The sequence below is a fragment of the Aythya marila genome (genome assembly GCF_965140915.1).
Source record: "Aythya marila genome assembly, chromosome: 1".
NCBI classification, from domain to species: Eukaryota; Metazoa; Chordata; class Aves; order Anseriformes; family Anatidae; genus Aythya; species Aythya marila.
The window spans coordinates 25,867,221-25,889,642 of NC_139042.1; the positions used below are offsets into that span (position 1 = coordinate 25,867,221).

A 22,422-nucleotide genomic window follows, 5' to 3' on the forward strand; every position below is an offset into this window, starting at 1 on the left:
ATAGTAGGGTCACCTTATTGAGATACTCAATAGTCAGCTCAGTAAGTCTACAAAACATAACACTGCAGTGCTCAGGTATCTTTACCACTCATAAGGAAATTGAGATGATAGTGTTCACAGTATGTGATTATTGAATTAAGGGAGTTTTAAATTCTTTTTAAGGGGAATGATGCAGTTAGAGCATTATTTTATTCTAGGTGAGAAAGGGAAATATCTGCTTGCTTCTCTGAGGGCATATTTTTGATCTAAAAACTACACTAACAGTTTAAGAATATTTACAATTTGCTTTCTCATAAAAAAAAAAGATTTATTTACAAATATAAGGACATTTAGACAAATTGTTTATTGAGTATTTCTTTCAAAACAGAAGTATAAAAGCACAACAGATAACTTCTCTTAAACTTTGGTCTGCAGAATTAAGGCACTTTGAACATGTTTTTTTCTTACTCCATGAGTAATTGTTTTCCAACTTTAATTAATAAAGGCAAACAATTTTTATGAGTACAAAACTAGAGTTATAAAAATGACATAATTTACAGACAACACCACATTAGTACCAGACATTAGCAAAGCATGTTTTGATATAAAAGCTTTCAGACCTAGGCTCATTTTTGTAACACCTTTTTCCACGCAGAGATAGCTGTTTACATGCATTTTAATTATCCCTTCTATAATCCACTTTAATAGTCAAAAGACGTATTTAGGGAAAAGTCAGAAAACATTTAAGGATTTCAGTATATATGTTATTATAGGATTCCTATGGGATTTTTTTTTTTTTCATATAAATAAAGGTCAGCATGATCTCAAATACATTTTAGGAAGCTTATAACATTTTCTTTTTCCCTTGTTAAGAGTTTCCATTAGCCATGTTACCAGAAGGCATTTGGATATGTGATGTAGAACAAGAAAAGATACATTTGTCTGTTTAGACATATAATACTTGTCTATTTAGAAAAGGTAATGTTACTGGTGTCAGTATTACATTAAAAATACTATGAATTTTGACTTACAAAAAATATACAATACTACTGAACCAAAAGTGCTACATTAACACTATTATTTCCTTACATTACTTATTCTAAAAGTCATCTGAAGTGATTTTTTCCCTAGGAATGATCTAATTTCATTTATATTTCTCATTTACTACAAATAAAAATAATAATAAAAAATACATTCTGCATTGTTCCCTGCTATTTTTGAATCCAATTGTGCAAGCACTTATTAGCCAGCTTAAAAGGGACTCCTGGTTCTACAGAAGTTGATGGAAGTTTTGTTTGTGCCTTTATCAGTTCCAGGATCCCACCTTGCATAATGCTTACTATCAAGAGAAATTACAGCACCTTGTGAGAATTATGCCAGTAGTGAGCATCTGCATTTTCACATCTTTTAGTGGATTCATGGTTCAGTTTACATTGTTATCAAAACACATTGTTTTCTAATGTTCTTTTTTTTTTTTCAAAACAGTTTCTCTTCATCTCAAAGACCATGCCGTTAATTTGTAATTCTGTGGATTTTATCTTGAAAAGCTTTTAAGAATAAGCTAGTCTTGTCCTTCTTCTTGTTGATCCTCCTGTGGAAAAAAAAAAAAGCACACCTATGTAACATTATATGTAATATAGTTAAACAAGATACTACGTTTAGTGGTGAAACAGACGTGAATAAGAAAGAATGATGCTGAATCTTTAACTGTCATAATGGCAGGTAGGAAATTATAGTGATCTCTCAGATTCTTAATTGATCCAAATAATGTGCAGACAGTGAATAAAAATCCTGCACTGGGGAATCCCACAGTGCTGTTTTCACAGTATCAGATTCCAGAATCAGATCTCACTTTGACACCTTGTCCTGGTTTCAGCGAGGATAGAGTTAATTTTCCTCCTAGTAGCTGGTATGGTGTTGTGTTAGGGATTTAGAATGAAAATCATGTTGATAACAGGCTCACGTTTCAATTGTTGCAGAGCAGTGCTTACATTAAGCCAAGAACTTTTCAGCTTCTCACACCTCCCCACCAGTGAAGAGGCTGGGGGTGCAGTTGGAAGTGGACAGAACTGGGACAGCTGACCCAAACTGGACAAAACAATATTTCATATCATATGGCATCACGCTGAACAATTAATATGGGGTGGCTGGTCAGGATGGGGGGGACCACTGTTCAAGGACGGGCTGGGCCAGTGAGCAATTGCATTGTGCATCACTTCTTTTGTACACATTATTATTATTGCTGTTGTTATTTCTTTTTATTTTCTGTCCTATTAAACTGTCTTTATCTCAAACCACAAGCTTTTACTTATTTATTTTTTTCCGATTCTCTTCTCCCAGCCCACTGTGGGGGGAAGAGTTAGTGAATGGCTGTGTAGTGCTCTGCTGCCTGTCAGGTTAAACCACAACACACCTTTATTCTATTATGAAATACAGTTTGAATGAAGCACATAATATAAGTTCTTTGCAGATAAAAACATATATATTAAGAGTATATAAGCTTTTTTTTTTTTTTTTTTTTTTTTTTTTTTTTTAAAGAATATACGCAACTTTTCCCTTTGGAACTCTGTTTTCTTAAGCTTCTGTGTACCTCCCCACCCTTCCCTTTTACTTTAAACATATCTGAGATAAATATTTGATATAAGTTAAAAAATTTAAAAATATGTTTTGCTTTTACCTTGTGTCCTCTTGTTTGCTTGTACTTTCCGTACAGGTGCTTCTAGAAAACAGAAATATTTCAGTCAGAATTTATTTTCTATAGCCTAGTTGAACTAAAACTCATTAAAAAAATTGGAAACCTATGGTAGACTTGTAATGTCTTTTTTTTTTTTTTTTTAAGGTTTTCCGATGAATTTTGATCCATTAGTATGTTGACTTGATCACCTGAAACATGAATGCTAATAACAAATACAGTTCACACATTTCCATGATTTGTATTCTTCCACCAAATATTGCCTACATTTCAAAAATATTTTTAAATTTTACTATTATGAATTATTCATACTGATCTCTTGTAGATGGTTGCATGATATAGACAGGGGCCAGGACATTGTGCCTATGCTCTTCACACAGCAAAAGCCATCTGACACTGTCAGTGATGTACAATCATGTTGATGTACTGATCAGGACTTTGTCTCAAATTTTGGCAGAGGAAGTTCAGATTCCCTTGCAGGGCACACTATAGACATTTATTCAAGAATTATATATAAATTATATACTTGAATCTCAGCCATTGTCAGTTACATTTCCAGCTGCATTTGGGCCTTGATATATAACTGCACTGTAAGCCCACAGTATCACTCCACATTTACAGGTCAGCTCTCAGAAACTTCTGTTTTAAAGGGTACAGTGAAGCAAGGGCCATTGTATAGGTACCACCCTCATTAGGAGATATGTCTGTTTTCCAGAAGACTGACTCTCTGAAACTACAGGCACTTTTTCCTTTTTTTCATCAAACCTTGACGTAATTTTTAAAACCAAGTGTCTCCTCATCAGGGAAGAAAACACTTTACAAACTTTAAAGAGAATTTTTCTCCCACAGAAATGTTACTGTAGTATATTTCCTTCTTTACAGACTTAAAGTACTTTTATATTTGCTTAACTAGCCACATGCAGTTGCCTTTTCATCTTGAGGTACAAGGTATGTAAACTCAGTGCCCTGATATATAGGTTTCATTGCAGCTGTGGTGAAACACTGGGCTTCTGCACCAAAGTATAAGAAAATTGCAAGTTCTTCACTACCTTAACAAGGAGAGAACATGGCCCATCCAAACTTATAAGTTTTCATGTAAAGCTCCATGGCTGAAAATCATATCCATCTCTCATTTTCAAGCAATAGTTGACTTCCCTGCATGCCTTGTACTACCCAACGTTGAAGTTTACAAATGATTATGGTATACCTTCAGTATTTGGCAAAAAAATCAAAATGCAAAAAGTAGAAACATATTATTAAACACTATCCACGAGCCATATTTTTATTATGAATTTGTATTTCAAAGGATGACAGAATAAATACATTCTTACTCTACATCATTAGAATTAGAATTGGAGAAGGATGTATATTCAAATACAACAGAAACTCCAAGAAAGCTACTATTTAACTTGGAATAAAGACCATCATCAAATACATAAATAAAGATTGTTAAACTTGAAAAACTAATTTCTGGCATATACCCAGGCTGAACTGAGGCTGAACTGTATTTGGCTCCTCATGTTGGACCTCCACACCATTCAGCTTTTTCAAAACCAAGAGTTTCCCTTATTAAATAGGATAACAGTAGAGAAATTCTAAGACCCCATAAGATTTACCCATTTCCAGAGATCATATTCCCTCCACCCCCCTCTTAGCAAGTTGATAACTTGACAGATCACATTGACAGATCACATTAAAACTGACAAGAAATAACTCAAGTTAAAAACAACTCACGTGGTCTTCTTCCAGATGTGCTGCTTAGAGAAAATGCAATTCTTATGGTGCATGTTCTTTCATATGTTTTACCTAAGCTTTGTGGTTTAGACATTTCCTCTTGTCTACTATGCCTGCCAAATCTTTTAGTTACTTTTAGACACAAGACAAGCCTCAATATTTTTCTCTGCAACATCAGTGAAAGAATTTTTTTCCAAAATAATCAAAAAACTCTTCTTGCTAAAATATTGGCTTCAGAGTGAAGTAATTTTTGTGAATAAAAGCTACAAATCCCCACCTAGAATGATCACTTCAGACAAGTGAGGTCTTAGTGATACTGGATTTTTAGACAAACTAACCTTCCAAATGGACTTTCTTGATTTCTCTCTCGATAATCTGTGGCTCTCCCTCAATTACTTTAGTAACCTTGGTGTACTCAGTTCCAGCTACAATAGGCATTAAAAACAAATGAGTTAAATCTGGGATAGCATTTTTTCATACGCAAGGAACCATCAGTGGAAACAATGTTGTTTTGGGGATGTAGGTATATGTAAGCCACTATGGCATTCATGAAGTAAAGTCCTGCTGATTTTCTTGGCCCTGACACAGGTGATGCCTTCTCTAGGGCTGAAAGTCATTCATTGCAATCTTGGCTTGTAGTTTGTTTCAGCAAAGACTGCCAATTGTAATAAGCAGTGCTGGACATTATATGAGTTGAATTACAGCCCATATAAAATCTTTTATTTTAGACAGTGGGAATACATCCATTTGTGTCTGGACTCAGATTTAAGTGCTTAGGAAACTTTCAGTAAAACAATTATTTTGATGTAGACATGAGGGCCATAAAGCATTATCACCATTAACACTAACAGCCATAAAGCAGTGTGTGTATCTGCTTTTATTGGCTGAAAGCATAGTAAGATTTATAATGGAAAACAAGGGTATCTGACTGAATAAATCATGGGAAAGACAGAAAAAAATTTAAATTAAAACAAGAGACAGAAATCTGCCTATTTGTCCCATTCTGTAAAGCAGGATGCTTATGCAAACTAACATATAATAGCAAGGAAAAATAGCAAGAATTCAAGAGACAATATTGTCTTTTCCATATTTACTGCAGAGAAATTATTTCTTACTTTTCTATACAATGATAGGATCACTATAAGATTTATCTTTAGAGACTATATCTATTTAATCAAATATCTCTGTAACTGAAGAACATTCTGGTATAAATTTTACTCCTGCTCTTTATAGCCTCATTAAGACCACTAGAACATAGTCCAACAGATGGAAGGATTTTTTTTTGATATATTTTCTCATTTTCAACTCTCTTTTTAAATATTTGCTGCTGAAATAGGCAGCCCCAGAGAGCAACTCTCACACAGATAAAATGAAAAACCCTCTAGATCATATTTCTCTCCAATGAGTATCCTGGCTAAGATCTGCAAAGCTAAGATTTGATTGTTTAAAATAGCAGAGAGAAATATAGTCATATTCATGGCTATATCATGGTTTGTCTCTAAGACTAGCTGCATTATCAACTAACATGTTTTTGTTTGATAAAGAAACTGCTATGACATTCAGCCATCACTAAATTCTTGTGATTCCGAGGTTTAAGTTACATATACAGAATAGTGCTTGTGAAAGGCTACAAGATTTAGTTCTGTGTACACATGGTTGAACTTAGTATGAGCTACTTAAGTAGTATTTGAGTTAGTAACTTATGAGAGAGTGAACATAATATGAATTCAATTCAGCTAATTTATGCCAGGAGAAATATCCATGCATATTTTGAGCTTCTCATCAGGTTTGCATTGACCTTTACTAAAAGCACAATACTTGAATTCTCTTTTTTATTCCCCATTGCTATTATAGATAGTGATTCTAATCTATACATTAAGCAGAGAACATTCCAAATTCATAGATATATTAATTTCATAAGCACAAGTTTGTTTATCAGTTTTCTACAGCTACTGGTTATATACTGCCAAAACTGTTAGAATTAAGAGAGCAAGAAGGAAAGAAAACCATTCTTTGGAACATTATATTTGAAAAGAGTTGAGGTTAATGCCTTGATATCCGTCACCTGTAAGCTTTGAAAGAGGGATGCTAAACATGCCTTTAATTATTAACTTGAGGGCAATGAATATTCATTTCTGGATGACTGGTAATAAGGTGAATTTGGCCTATTACAATATTTTCTATTTCATAAATGTTTTTTCACAGATTTAAATTTGCTGAGTAAAAGGGTTCTCAACTAGTGGAATAAATCTTCATTGCTCCCCTGGGTTTTAATTAGATAACTTTTTAAAGACTGAGAAAACAATTAAATTTTTATCTATTTTTCATGACTGATATCATACCAAAATTAATTAATCAAACTTTGGCACTTGTTTCCTTTTTATGTGCATCTGGCACTTCGTATATGACATTATTTTTTTATTTTTATTTATTTATTTTTTTCCAATTGAAGTTTCCTTTCTGGTAGATCAGTCTTTAAAATGTTGAGCTAGATAAATCTGAGAGAGGTTTCAGTTATCATAACCTGTTACAACAAGGTTAGTTGTAATACACTGAATTACCTCCCTGCAGAAGTCTTTTGATTTCCTCATCTTCGAGTAAATGACCATCACCTTCAATAAATTTGGTCACCTTGGTAACCTCTGATAGGATACAGGTTATGGCAAAAAAAATTGATTGACAGAAAACATTTGACAGCATATTAATGACTTTATCCTGTTACAGTATTTTGCTGAATTACAAAAGTTATCTGTGTATGTTCCACGCTAAATACTGAAAACACCATATTGCATAACAAGCATAATTTAGTATTTATTAGACCTAGGCAGTCTCAGTTCTAGAGCTGACTGGAATGTGAAGATCAGAGATTCAAACCAGAGTATTAGGTTTGGACATTTCTCAGTTTCTCAGGCTTAATCTCTGATTTTGCAATGAGCCTATTTGATGAAAACACATTTGAGTATCTATTCAGTGATTACTTAAGTAGTATCATGCCGGTTTTATTGTTGTCATTGTTTGTTTTTGATTGTCTGTTTTTAAAGAAGAAAAGAAAACAATGATACTAACCTTCTTCAAGAAATTTCTTTATTTTTTCTTCATTATCTGAACCACCTGCAGTAATTCTGGTATATTTTATTTCTGGACCTAGAAGAAAGATGTTTTTTTTTTTTAAAAAAACGAGGACTTAAGTTAGATATAACTCTATTGCCTTTTTTTCCTTTTTTAATTTAACCCTTATGATGATTCTGTCTTTAACATGCTTTAATCAGCTTTTATGTGTTTGTTGTTGTTGTTGTTTGTTTGTTTGTTCTGTTTGCTTGTTTTATCTTTCACTGTGTCCTAAACTGAAATGTAAGAGGGCTATTAATAGCTTAGAAGTAGTCAGACAAGTAGGTAGGCAAATTTAACATAGTAAACATCTGCTCACAGTTTTAATAATTTTGTTGTATTAGGTCACAGATCAGGTATTTCTTCATTGTAAAATGGTCTGGATCCACTGTTGTAAAAGATGTTATTAATGTTGTAACAGCTATGAGTCATTTGAGAGTTTAGCACAGAAATTCTTTATCAGTTTCTATTACAGAGAGAAGGAAATTTCAGGAATGCTGGCATCATCTACATGATAATGACAATTTCATGTGGACTATTATTGAAACTTGCAGTTCAGAAATGAGAAAATAGTATTTTCTCTCCCAGAAATTTTCTGTGTTGAAAAATTGTCCCCGATTTATTCAGAAACTACTGCTATCTTTTTCACTGTTATAATCATTTCATTCAGTTGCTTTCACTGTAGTAAATAGTTGCATGAGAATAACTTGCCTGGTTTCTTATTTCTCTCTTGCTTGAGAATTTAATGACTTAAATTGTTTTTTTTTCAAAACAAACTCAATACAAAGACTTTCTGCTAAGTCAATATTTCTGTAACACTGTCTTTCCCTTGCAACTGTTCTTGCAGACAGTATTTTAACTACAGTGTACAAGATAGTATTTACAGTATTTATCCAAGGGAATCATATGTGCTAGCAGAGGGTTTGTGACCGTTTAAATATGCCTCAATCTACTCACTTCAATTTCTGTAAATTTTCTAGGATTCTTAAAAATAAAAATCTTCACAGTACATCAAATATAACTGAAATTGCCCAAGGAGATTGAAAGCTACTGTACAAAAAGGCAAAGGGACAGATGCTCATTAATTTTATTCTACGTTAACACAAAAAAAAATGTCTGCCTTGTGGATGTCAGAACAACATAATCTCAGCTTAAAAAGAAACATAGGATTTTTATTATTATTGTAATTATATATTTTTTTTTCCTGAACTGAGTTTCAAGGAAACATGCAAAAGTAGGTATCTACACACTGAAGGGCTAGCACTTTTCAAATGAAGCCTACCTGGAGATATACAATGCAAGTAACCTAAAAATTCACATACACACACACCAAAATAAATAAATTAATAAATAAATAAATCTAAACTAAGACAGACAAAAATGCAAAAGAACAGTCTTAGCATGAAATAGTATACACATGTATATGTATCAGACATATATAATTCTATATGTGTATGTGTAGCAGACACAGTGAAAATCTGAGCTATACATGGCAGTGGGAAGTAGTAGGAGGAAAATTCACCTCCTCAGGAAATGCAGTTTAGGTATTAGGACAGGACTTAAGATGTTCTACTTTTGTATGTAATGGAGAACTTCACTCAACATGAATTACCTTGAATAATTCTTTCTTCTGTTACTTTTTTCTCTGTCACTTCCACAGGTCGCCCATCAATGATTTTGGTGTATGTTTTAATAACTGGTTCTACAAGGATTTTTAAGTTGAAGATATTAATAAAGTGATTAGCAGTGTTACACTTGCTGGTTTTGAGACACCAAAACTTAATGAAGCACACAAGGAATGACCACAGAATATTTTAAGAAAAAATAAAAATGCTAAGAGTAGACCAGGAGCTGTTTGTCCCAAATTTAAGATGACTACATGCTATTTTATTTGAAACCACCCTAGATATGAAATCCTTGAAGCTCCTAGCAAAGCAGGAAACAAAGTTGATTTATTTGTCTGATAATGCTGCCTTTCTATCACAGGAATTACATCCTGCATTTTTGACTGCAGGACAACAATCAGCAGATAACTGAGACAGACATTATGTCAGCATGCAGAACATTTCTAACTGTCTTGACTGTAGCTATTTGGTACAGCTAAGGAAAAAAAATAAAATACAATTGCCATATTTCCAGAATGTCCTGTTAAAAATAAGTCCATTGTCTAACATATCATAGAAACCACCTGCACTCAAGTAAAAGCAGTCCAGGAATAATTTATATTTCAGATTTTAATTAATGCAAATTGAGTTGCTGAAAGCATACCAACCTCCATGTATCACTTTAGTTATTGTCTCCCCTTCCCTGACTATTTTGAACTCAGGTTCCCCTTCAATTAATTTAGTGAGCTGTGTAATAGATGGGTCTGTGACACAAGGAAAAAACAACATGTTACAAGTAGTCATAAAAATATTTACGGTATTCCATAGGACTGAGATGAAGCTAGCATTATCACCCCTACCCTAAATAAACCAGATGACCATAATGGAGAAGCCATAAATCTGATATGGAGATGACCAGAAATCTGATGAGCCATCTGCATCAGTGGCTGTACAATCTTGTACTTCCTCCCATGGTGTCTTAAATTTAGATCCTGTTGTGCACTTACTATTTACAAATTTTGTTTTTGTTTTGTTTTTGTGTATTGGGTATTTTTAACATCTGTTGACAAGTGTCAGGCAAACACAGATCCTCGGCAGCTGAAAGGAAGCTTTCTTGTATGTATATTGGTAAAATGCCTAAAGTGAGGCATTGCTGGAATGTTCTGCTGGGTTTTCTTTTATTTATTTATTTATTTATTTATTTATTTTTATTTTAAGCTAGCCAGACTTAGGCAGCAGGCATATAGCCTAAAATAAAATAAAATAAAATAGATTGAGAGATCATCTGGGTAGGTTGTAAGGATATTTGTCAGCCGTAATGGCTACTGCTCTCTGAGTTTCATGGGAGATGTCATCTTGATTTCAATGGCCAAAACAAATCATTTGGTAATCTCTTATTCTTGCACAATCCCCACAGATAACACTGATACAAAATGTTTGCCAATCTCTGTTTGGCAGGCTGGAGATAGACACCTAAAAAAAAATGAAGAACATACCTCTGATGCAGTCAATTAACTGAATAACATAGTCTTAGTTTTGTAACACTTCCCCTATCCCTTGCTCAGAAATATAACACAGTCCATCTTTCACATGTTGTTGTGGTCCCTTAACAATATTTATTTAAAATATTTCTTTAAATTATATCATGTAGAAGTTGAGTCTTCACAGAGTTTGTTGTTGTTATTATTGTTTTAATAATGAGGATATAACAATAGCTTTTGAATATTTTGAATATAAGCCTGGGATTGAATTGCTGAGAGCAGTATGATTGAGGCTTACTAGTGTCCTTCAACAGTAACAAATTGAAGCATACATTTTTGTTTGCTTTTGCAGCAAAAGATGATTGTATAGGTTAGATCTTAGAGCTAAATAATTCATTTATTTGCTGCAGATGTGATGATATGACAGGACCATAATGACTTCCAGTTATCACAGAACTCAATCTATTCTCAGTTTTAAACAGCTGAACTATTGCTTTTTATTTTCTAAGGAGTCTGATAGAAAAACATTCATAAATTTTGTAAAGAAGCAATCTTAAAAGACTCATTGGGTTGCTTCTGTTCCAATTTCAGAGGTAATTTTTTATGTTAAGATATTAAATGCCAACATGCATTGAGAGAAATTATCAATATTAGTGAAAAAATGTCAAAGATATTTATTAATATTTATAAATCCTTCACAAAACAAAACAAACTCCTGATTTATTTTACCTTCCTATGTGATTTATACAGTAGATGCATGCAGAACCTGTATTTTCTTGTATTTCCTAGTGAAGGACCAATCTTTTAAACATTCAATACACTAAAATTTGGGTTTCAACCAGATTTAACTGTTGAGATCTATTTGAAGTTGTCTATGTATAGGCAAAGAATCTACTCAAGTAGATATTCTATTCTATTCTATTCTATTCTATTCTATTCTATTCTATTCTATTCTATTCTATTCTATTCTATTCTATTCATTATTTTTTTTATGAAATCTCCCATCACAATCTGCTGGAACTTCTTGATATATGTTGCAAAAATTAACATGTAATGTTGCCAGATTTTTTTTATACAGACAATTGTGGGCATATGTGGTCTTGATGGGAACTGCCAATCACTACTGTTACTGCTAGCAAGCTCAGAAGGGCCTAAATTGGCATTACTAGGATTATTTCTGAGTCATCAGCAGGAAGACTGCTTACTAAAGATCATTCTTTGGACAGGGTGCCAAAGCAGAAGTACTGGCAGTGGAAAGGAGTGACTTCAGTGCTCACTAACATATATTTTTTTTTCCCCTCATTGGTGAAGAATGCTTAGTTGTACATTTGTACAGATATATACAAACATAAAACTCAGACAGTCATTTATCATTTTTTCTCGTCTTCCAAATTCTATGAAAATTGCCTAAACTCTCTGCCCTGTCTCTGGATTTAACCTAGAAGAACAGGTACCTCCAGAAAGTGATTCACCTGCATCTTATAAAGATTTCTAAAATACCTTGGATAATTTACCATGTGGAATCATCTGGTAATTTATATTGCTTTGTAGCTCTGATTTCACACTGGAGACTAGGCAGCAAGGTTTTTTATATACATATATATATATATATTTATATATATAAAAGATAGTATCTTGTGCTAGGTGGGACAAAGCACAGACAAACTGTAGAGCAAGCAAGCTCATGACATTTCTGCTGGGAGAAAGTCCTCATAGAAACATTTAATCAGTTTGGATAAAATATCTGCAAGATATTTTCAAGTGCCTTTGTTCTCAGTTGAACTTTACCAGATTCTTTTTTAGCATTTTCATTTCAGAAGAAAACTGGAGCACAGAAGTGGTGACACTGGTCTAGTGAAACTAATGATGTTTTGCTTAAGATATGAACCACAAGTGTTCTATGGTCCCAGCCCAACTTTTTGTTCTCTTCAATCCCACAACTAATCTTTAACTTTTGCAACAGAGAAATTGAAAAGAAATTTTGGTTAACTGTCCTTTCCAGGCATCTGACAGATATTGGTATTTAGAACCGACTGAAAACTGTAGAGAAATTAACGGTTTGTTTGTTGTTGTTGTTGTTGTTCTTGGTTTTTATTTGCTTGTTTGTTTTTAACTTTAATGTATAACAATTCTACTTCATTTTTTAAAATAACTATTTTAATACAAAAACAATGGAAATGTTTTAATTATAGAATCCACCTTTCTATATACTTTATAGATAATATAGTATTATTTGGGGCATTTTAAATACATCCTTCAGGGGAAAAAAAAAAATTATCATTTTAAAAAATGCATCTTAAAAATGTCCATAGATTTTTATTTTTTTTTTTAAAGAAATCCAGGTGGGGAGAGCAAGCATGGGAAATCTTTAAATACAAAATATTTCAGCCAGTTCTAATTGCAATATTTGTATCTTTGCTTTTCCGGCAAAGTACAGAACAACCTGGAGTTGTTATGTAAAAAATACATTCTGTTAAAGAAGTAAATGCAATATATATTCTGTATATGTATACCTTTATGAACATATACAGAAATATATATTGGAAGGGCCCCATTTACCTTCCTTTCTGATGATGGGCTGGACGTTGCTTTCAATTATGTTAATTTCTGAAATTATAGAAAATGGAATATAAAACATCCCATTCCTACATTTTCTTTATGGTAATGATTGGTTAAATTAGGACTGGTCATCAAGATGTAAATAAAGTCACAGATATTAATGGAAGGCAAAGTAAAACAAAAGGCGCTAGAGTATGAGTCTCAGTTCTGTTTACTAAATGGTGCTGTATACACAAGTTACCTGCACAGTCTACTAATGTGCTATTTTCCTTTGTTTGTACTTCATGAAACCCAGAATTAATGAAATCCATGATAATGTAAGATATGTAATAATAATGGCTTTTACAATTCCCTGCATGAAAATCTGTATAATTCCCTGGTGTATCTTAAACTTGAATTCTAAAGTTCTAAAACTTCTGAAACTAAACTTCTGTTTGTTTCACTGGGGAGTGCACCTGGTAAACAGGGGGCTTTTACTCCTTATAGAGGAAATGGCTGAAGCAACTGTCTCCCTTAGAAAACCCATATATGCATATAAAGAAAACAGGTGGAAAAGGTACACTTTGCTCCTCTGGAAGCATTTATGAAAAAGAAAGCAACTCAATGCATAGTTTGGTCAATCCTGGAGAGTCTGTGAGGCAGTACGACTGCTGTGCACCGAGCACTGAACCTTGGCTAAAACATGAAAAAAAAAGTATTTCCCATACGTATCTTGCCTATCCCAAAGAGTAGAAATGGCTTACTTTAGGGATATTCCCTGTTGAGAATCTGGAAAGGGAAAAAATACATACAGTAGCACAATAACCAAAAACATTCTTCTTTGAGTCTTTTCCTGTCATTCCTTGGCCCACTTTACTTCACCATAAATTGCTTTCTTTGTGATTAATAAAGATCTACAATTCAGATTGGAATTGAAAGCATTCATAAATCAATCTTAAACCCATCTGGAAATATATAAAATGAACTTACTGTAAAATGTCAGTGGAATCTCTTTGAAGGTACTGTCACGAACAAACTACAAATACAAAAAAGTAATTTCAAAATTTGAAAGAGCACTTGTGTTCTAATTTTCTAATGATTTTGCATACAATTCACTGCTTCACTGATCTACAAGTTAGGTTATGCTATTACACTAGGTTCTTTCATTCATGTTTGAAAGATAATGTAAGCTCAAAAGGGTATGTAACTGAAATAGACAAGGATGCTTCTTTTTTAATCCATAGCCATTGAAGCTGATGGGTTAAATTGCATAGTAATTGAGCTATTTTATATTTCCCTCAAAAAGGGATTGCCTCAAGTGAAGCAAAGAGTGGATTTAGGCCAGTTCACACTGGAGTTGCCCATATGCAAATGTTCTACAATTATGTGGTGCTGAAAAATTTAAGTCCTAACTGTTGAGTTGAATGTATCATCCAAATTACACTTGGGTAACTGGGAGCTACTAGATGTGTTGCTTGCTGAAGAAACAGAGAGCCAAAGAACCATTTTTGAATAATGTACAAGGTTTCATAGATCTTGCCAAAAGGACAATGGGAACATCATTTAAAAAGTACCTTGATTTGTATGTACTTGATCAACTTCTTCAGGATCGTGAGCAATTGATCATTTCCAACAGGCAGGTCTAAGAAAAGAAACAGGTATGTAAGAGGAAACAAACATCTCTATTCACTTTACTTTCACTTAAAGTGCTAATGCAATGTAAAACAATCTCATAAATTCACACTCGTGTATGTGTACATATATGAGTGTTATGTATACATATACATTCTTCTGTATTGAGGGAAAGATAGCCCAAAGCATCTTGTCTTCCATATATTTGACTTTCACATAATTTCCAATAGTTGCCATGGTTTCAGGCATGGCATAAAATGAGCAGTGATGTAAATTTTTTGTTTCCTATTTCACATAGGAATTGTCTCTTTAAAGTAAATATCCTTTTAAAGTTCTTGCACCTACATAACATGTAGAAAAATTCAGAAATGTGTGTAAATTCTATGAACTAATACACACCTGCTGGATATAGGAGTTTATCAATAACATGAATGACACCATTGGTTGCCATGAGATCAGATTCTCTTGATTTCAGTTCATTAACCAGAAGAGTATCATTCACCTGGTAAAGAACACATATTATCAGAGACATTGAAAAACAAACTGAATCCCTTAATATCACTTTCAGATATATGCATCCCACTCTTCAATGTCAAATTGCAGACAGAATATCTAATTGCAGACACTGAATGTCAAATCTCCATTACAGGGTTGTGACTTTTTTCAACACTTAACTGTTTTCAAGTAGAGCTTCCCTCCTTGGATAGTTTTAAGAATGTTTGTCACACCGGGCTCAAAGCCACTTCCAATGAAAACTCCTTGTGTCAAGTGGTAAAGGAGAATGTTCCTGAGAGCATTTTTGTCTCCTATTTAAAAAGAAAAATAAGGAATACAAATTTAAATAAATATAAATAAATAAAGCAAGGCATAAAAACTAAATTGTACTAGATAATTATTTTTTTGGGAAATACTAAGGATTCCCATAGGTTTGAGACAGAATTAAGCATACCATGAATGAAACTAACAGAAATGCATATATATTGAAGCTTTTTTTTTTTTTTTTTTTTTCTGTTATCATAATTTTAACAATCTTATGCCAAAAGGGACTCAACATAATTATAAACACGCTATGAGAACTACTATATAGAAGAGTAGCATTTTCTTATTATTTGGTATTATTTGCTTTCCTTTGCTTGCCCCTCTAATCAGAATTTTTCATTCCTTTTCTGATTATGCTCTGTAAACACAAGAATTTCAGGACTGCTAAACAGTCTGCAGCATCAAGTGTCACCAAGGTACTAGACAAACTGTAACCTTAACACCCTTTCAATTAAAGGGAACTGTAGCTAACTGCTGGCAGAGAAATTAATATAACTATTCTCTTGGGCGACTTCCTTCTGAGATGAATGGGGTAACTGACAACTCTCTCTGTACACACATATTTTCCCATCTCAGGCAGGACAAAGTTGCAGGAAGAACAGAGTAAGGTCATCTGGGATACTGGTCTTGACTATTCTTGCAGTCAAACTGTGAGAGGAAGAGGAGTTGAGAAAGCGGAAACAACCCTATTGTGAGTGTGATTTCTATATTTCAAAGTTTGGTTTAATTCCTATTTTGGAAGAAAAAGCCACTAGAAAGAAAAGGACTAACAAAGCAAATGGATTCTGGAGTCCAAGTTAGAGTCATGGCAGGGCACCCTGGAGCTCTGTATCCATGGAGGTTCAGAGTCTTGGATGAGCTGTAGGAATATCCACAGACTGACCAGGAGACAGGGTACCAAGCAGAGCAGTTTTAAAACAAAAGTTCTTCCCATTATGTGGAATATTGACCATTCTATTGCATGTTCTTTGTTAGTATTACATGTTGACATTGATTTTTCTTTCCAGGAGTTTCAACCTTGATGAAATGGCAATGAAAATACTGTGTGGTTATAATTGTTCTCTGGTGTCTCTCAGTGAACATTTTCCTTTTTCTGCCTTTGATTGCTAATATCAGTGCAATTCATTTCACTACTAAAGTTCAGTTAAATGATCCTCTTCACCTACTAAAATTAGTGCTGAGTTTTTGTGACTGGTTTATTCATAGACAGCATTAAGTTATATACAAAGTCTAAATACAGCCATTTGAAAAAGCTGGTTTCACAATCAAATTTCCTTTGTTTTTTGCCACAATGGCCAGTGGTTATAAATAATATTTGTTTTATATCTTTATTACAGATTAATATTTTTATAAATTCTTTGGAAAAAAATACATATTTAAAAGCTTAATTTTTATAGACAAAATAATATTATGTCTTAAAAGAAAGCTAGGTTAAAATTCCTAAAAGCAAACTGATATTAAAAAAAAAAAAAAAAAAAAAAAAGGAGGTTAAAAATCAAAATTTCAGCTGCCATAGAAAGTAAGTAGAAACTATGTCACAATGATAGGAAGAGCCAGTACATAAAAGCCCTTGAAAAGCTGAACATCAAATATAGTTGTATCCTGGACTGTAGAAATAATCCAAAATGACATAGGGCTAGGGTTCATCAAGTTGTGAACTGAAGACAAATATAATAGGCCTGGTAAACTCAATTTCTTTCTTTCTTTCTCAAGAAAAGAGAGTCTTTAAGACAAAAATTGAACTATAGTGTTTATCTAGTTACTTCAGTTCACAGCCCTGAGGTGAGCTTCATTTGATTTTATAGCTATCTAAAGCTGGTCATTTAGGCTATCTGTTAATTTACCATTGATGACAAAGAGACACAGCACACTGGAAGATAATTTATACCGCAATCATAACTTTATATGGCTAAGAGAGAATTCAAATTAACAGTGCCTCATTAGTGAGTTAAGGACTGTGTAGTTATGCTAAGGAAGCTGCTATGAGATGGACTCTTTGAAGCCATTAAGGATTCACGAGATTTGGCTTCATATCTTTGAAATTTGGTCTGAACAGAGCAAAAACAAAAAATGTGACTAACTTTCTGGATTCAAGGTGACAGCTCTTCCCAGACCTGTGCGACAAGACAGATTCACGTTACCCTCAAATAAACTAAAAATATTTATAGTGTTGTGGCCACAGTCTAACCCTCTGGTGGGAAATCCTGCAGGAGAGTTTCAAGTTATCAGTGTGCATTCCTTCTTTTACAAAAATGAAATATTAACTGTTGTGAAAATCTACACAGTTCCAAAGCTTGAAAGTGTAATGGCATACATTAGGATTTATATATATTCAGGATCTTTTTTTTTGTAGCACAAGTGATGCAGCAGATCACTGGGTGGACACAGAGAAGGAAAAATACAGGAAAAGAAAGGACAGCACAGGAATGGAAATTCATACTACATATTTTTATAATGTGATGGTTACAATAAGTGTCTACATGAAGAACAGAAATTTGATGAGACTCTGCATTTTGATACATCTGAAGTAACCCTGAATGTTGTTATAGAAGTTGAAGTTAATTAAATGAATGCAGATTTTAACTTGGAAGGTAATTACACTTTGGAATCAACAAATGAGGTTAAATTTAAATAATAAAGTTAAATTTAAATTAAGCTTTGATTTTAAACTTTATTTTATTTCCCCAAATGATACTTTCTCTATCACTGAAGAAAGAATTAATTTAGGGAAATACCATGACCTGCTCTTTGCAGAAGGTTACCTTGTTTATCAGACATCTTTTGTTTAAGAAGCACACTCGCTACCTTTCCCATTAATTTCATTCTTGTTTATACATGTAGTATTGGTATATTACTTACTTATCAATATATCCTTATCATCATCAGTCAAACCTTTAAAGGCATCATTAGTTGGAACAAACAGAGTCCATTCTCCAGGCCGTGACAGAACATCATCTAAATCTGCAGCTTTCACCAGACTGAGGAAAACACTGTTTAAAAAATACAAACCACAAATACATTCTGTTGAAGTATAGCAATTATTCTCAAGTCCAGGCACTTAGTCTCCTCATTTGTTCTGAAAGTACATCCATCTTTAAACACTCCTAAAGTTTCCCAGAAATAAAGACAGTGGAGGAGATAAAATGAGAAAAAGGAAGACTGTCCTAAGAGTAGCAGACTGAGAAAAAAGACTTGAAAAATAAAAAGCAATGGCAGCCTGGATCATAGAATAATTCATGGAATAAAAGTCCTACAGATCAAAGAGATGAAGGGAGGATGACAATGGTAGTTGGTCTCTCTGGAGGACTGACAAAGCTGCAGGTAGAGGACAGAAATACACACTGGGAATACAGTATATATACAGCCTGCAATCATGTTGCACTGATATGGAATTGTACTACTGGTTAATTAAACCTTCATACTCTGATGCATTTATAGCTCTGGATATGTCTTCCAATACTTTGTGACCCCTTGCTTTTCTCTTGCCTATTTAGTAGTAAGGAACACTATTTATTTATTTATTTTCTTGAGGAGGTAATAACCTCTTTCTTGCTCTTCTTGCATCCCAAAAATCCAACATGGTCCACAATTATTTTTCAGACCAGTTGTGCTTTATATATACCTACCATCTGTATACTCCTACCGTCTGTAGGAAAATCTCAGTGCTATCAAAATGTTAATCACCTGAAACGCTTATCATTTCTCAGCATTTCGTGCAATGTTTTTTCTGCTGGCTTGATGATCTGTCTGAAGACGTGAATAAAACCATTCCTTCCTTCTTTACTTCCTCTGACCATGCATGAATTTTCAACACATACAGCCTGATTAAAAGAGAAATGAGACACCTAAGTGCATCTATTCACAGAATGATATACATTTAATCATATGTAATGAATGAAACGGATGTGTATTTCCCAACAGGCTCCTGAGTTTAAAAATAATATTTATCTGGATTTCTGACAGTCAAATTTTATGTTTTTGCCAGGAAGTCTGGTACGGCTTGAGAACACAATAGTATCAAAATCTGGAGTAAGTTAGCAGGATGCAAAGATTTCCAAACTTGATATTCTGGTTTCCCTCTTGTTACTTAGTTCTAAAAACTAATTGTATGAATTTATAACTAATTGAGTGACAAACCCAGAATCTTGCATTGTTTTGCCAAAGAGTCTTCTATGCAAAATTTCCATAACAAAAATTGGATTTTCAAATTATTTTTTTTTCCTAACTTAAAAGCTAAAAAAATTTTCCTTGGCAGTGATAATAGTAGATGTTGAAAGTTTCATTCAACTTTGTCTTTCATTGTTTTATGCATCTTCATTTTCATAGTTAGAATACATATTGTTAAAATGTCCCATTCACTTACTGTGCGATACACAAAGACTCTGAGCAGTTTTCCTCCAATTGTCTCCAGCTCTTGTCCATTGTATAGTTCATTGAGCCCAATTTTCACTTTTATAATGTGATTCTGCAGGATTGTTTTGAGAAGGCGTTGATCCATCTGTAAGGTGTCATCTACAATGCCAATTAGATATTTATATATAGTTATTTATATAGTGAACTTCATTCAAGTAAGGTTAACTGTGGACACCTGTATTAGAAGACTATGGAAATACTAGATATTTAATTGAAATTCTTGAATGACTTCCAATGACTTGGAAGGATCCGTGTAAACAAAAAATTAACAGTTTCTTTAAATTGTGCTTTCTCAAATCTAGAAACAATCTTTTGACACACCCCTGATTATTACTAGAAATAAAACGCCAGATGATTTATATGTGTGCCTGCTCCAGCTTCTAAATTACTGCTGAAGCTTATTATTTCTGAATGTGCACCTGAAATCCTTCCCAAATTTGCTATTATGTGGGTGGTTAATATACAGATTGTTGAGGGAAGAGCAGGCTGTTCATGTGCTCATTCCTGCAGATATGCAGACGTGTTCCAATCATATTTGTAGCGGTCTCTCTCTGCTTTAATGTACTAGAAAATACCAATCTCCTTGTATATTTTTTTTTGAGAATAATCAACTTGTGAATTTATGTAAGTAATGTAAAGATTAAGAGAACTGGCAATTCATTAGTATCTTTCCTTTCCCACAGCCTGCCCATGTGTATTTTGTATCTTATTTTACTAAGGATATCTCTGTCAACAAATGGTACCACTAAAAAAAATCTGTGCAATCTGATGATTGCATTTGTTTTGTCTTTCTACTCGGTGTGCATTTTGTAAGGATGAAATAATTCATTCTAATTCTCAATTACTCATTTTTCTTGGGACTTAGAATGAGTACTGAGTCTTATTTGGAAGACTGTCAGAGTAGCATATATTCTTGTTTATTTTGATGTTCAGAGCATACTCTTTTAATGCTACTAACCTGAGAAAGCACCATTCAGAGGTGCCAGGAGAGTGTATTGGCCTTCTGGTCTTAGAGAAGATGCCAGTCCCAGCTGTGCCACCAGGTCTGTAAAAGTAGTCTGCTGGGCACCCCCAAGCTCAATGACCTGCTTGGCTGTAAATAAAGGAACAAAAAGTATTTTAACACACCTTTTATTTCTTTTCCTGATCTGGATTTTCCATGGTTTCATAATCTTATCACTGGCAATACATGTGAGGGAATCCAAGTGAGTTCACAGAAAACATGTTCAGTTTAAGATGTTTGTCATGGACATTACTAACCGGAATCTGGAATTAGCACTTTATCAATGAGGTGGATAACGCCATTGCTTGTCACAATATCCTTGCGTTTGACCATCTTTACTCCATTCACAGTCAGAGTTTCACCATCACAGCCAACTTCAAGTGTGTTTCCTTCCAAGGTTTCATAGACAGCTCCACCCATTATGGCTTCAGAGCACTGAAGAGTATTTAAAATGTGGAACTTCACAAGAGCTTCAGGGAAAAGAGCAAAAATTTCATACATAGGCGTTTGGATACATATAGTCATATAGTTCTTTTACAGGTGTTGTGGAACGTTAAACAACTGATGTAGTTAATTAAGTTAATTAGGTTCTTCAGATAATCTTGTTATTTCCCTGGCATATTCTTTCTTACTAGGTCCTCAGTAGAAGGCACTATATTACAGTACTAATGCAGATATTACTTGCAAGGAAGGCAACAAAAATATTGCTTTAGTAACAACAGGGTGTTAAGTACTGAAAAGTACTCATTCTAAGAAGAATTAACTTGGATAGAGGTTCATGATTTAAATATTTACTGATCAGAAGAAAGATGGATGACTAGAAGCAGGAGTGGTCTGCATTTTTGTTTAAAATGAGATAATCTCAGACTCATTTGCAGTAAAGAAACTTCAATTTCTGAATTGTCCATATGAAAAAGTTACTCATGAGAAGGCTATGAATGAACTCCCAAATTCAGATAGCTCTGCAGTTCTAGAGGCAGGAATCTCTACTAGAACATTAGAGCTGAAAATCACAGTTCAGCTAGAGACATTAGAGTGCCTGTATATTTATAGTTTCCTTTAAAATGTTCTGGAAAGTAAATTATCAGTTAATTTGAATCATTAGGTAACTGATGAAGTCAGAAGAAATAACTCCTCCTCCTGTAAAAGTACAGGTGCTGAATTTCAGGACTACAAGGATAATGTGGTTTCTACATCCTGATTTACTAACCTGTATTCTTCTTCTGCAAGAAAAGTTTACATACCTTCAGAGGCCACCTTGTCACCCATGATCCTTTCTAAGATTCCCCTTGGAAGACTCTCAAAAGCTTCATTAGTAGGAGCAAAGAGTGTGTAATGACCAGGCCTTCCAAGAATATCCAAGACATCTGATGTGATTGCAGCAGCCTAAAACATAAACTTCGTTATATATGCTGGTTA

At 33.7% G+C, this 22,422-nt stretch overlaps 1 protein-coding gene across 9 annotated transcripts in view; it reads right to left on the bottom strand.

The window, feature by feature from the left end:
- Positions 1–279: 279 nt before the first annotated feature.
- Positions 280–22,422, bottom strand: part of POSTN (periostin) — a 35,457-nt gene continuing 13,314 nt past the window's right edge. Inside the window, exons 7-24 of one of the 9 annotated variants that reach the window (XM_082781748.1) lie at positions 22,248–22,389; positions 21,261–21,473; positions 20,959–21,093; positions 19,951–20,099; positions 19,272–19,408; positions 18,447–18,577; positions 15,444–15,574; positions 15,168–15,270; positions 14,711–14,778; positions 14,127–14,172; positions 13,158–13,205; positions 9,786–9,881; positions 9,126–9,215; positions 7,472–7,549; positions 6,967–7,047; positions 4,744–4,830; positions 2,657–2,698; positions 280–1,570 (exon numbers count right to left, since the gene is read on the bottom strand). In XM_082781748.1, the coding sequence (XP_082637874.1) occupies positions 1,530–1,570; positions 2,657–2,698; positions 4,744–4,830; positions 6,967–7,047; positions 7,472–7,549; positions 9,126–9,215; positions 9,786–9,881; positions 13,158–13,205; positions 14,127–14,172; positions 14,711–14,778; positions 15,168–15,270; positions 15,444–15,574; positions 18,447–18,577; positions 19,272–19,408; positions 19,951–20,099; positions 20,959–21,093; positions 21,261–21,473; positions 22,248–22,389 (1,818 nt within the window). In that variant the 3' untranslated portion in view covers positions 280–1,529. The remainder of the gene's footprint in view (positions 1,571–2,656; positions 2,699–4,743; positions 4,831–6,966; positions 7,048–7,471; positions 7,550–9,125; positions 9,216–9,785; positions 9,882–13,157; positions 13,206–14,126; positions 14,173–14,710; positions 14,779–15,167; positions 15,271–15,443; positions 15,575–18,446; positions 18,578–19,271; positions 19,409–19,950; positions 20,100–20,958; positions 21,094–21,260; positions 21,474–22,247; positions 22,390–22,422) is intronic. The other 8 variants (XM_082781749.1, XM_082781752.1, XM_082781750.1 and 5 more) reach the window with 8 other exon arrangements.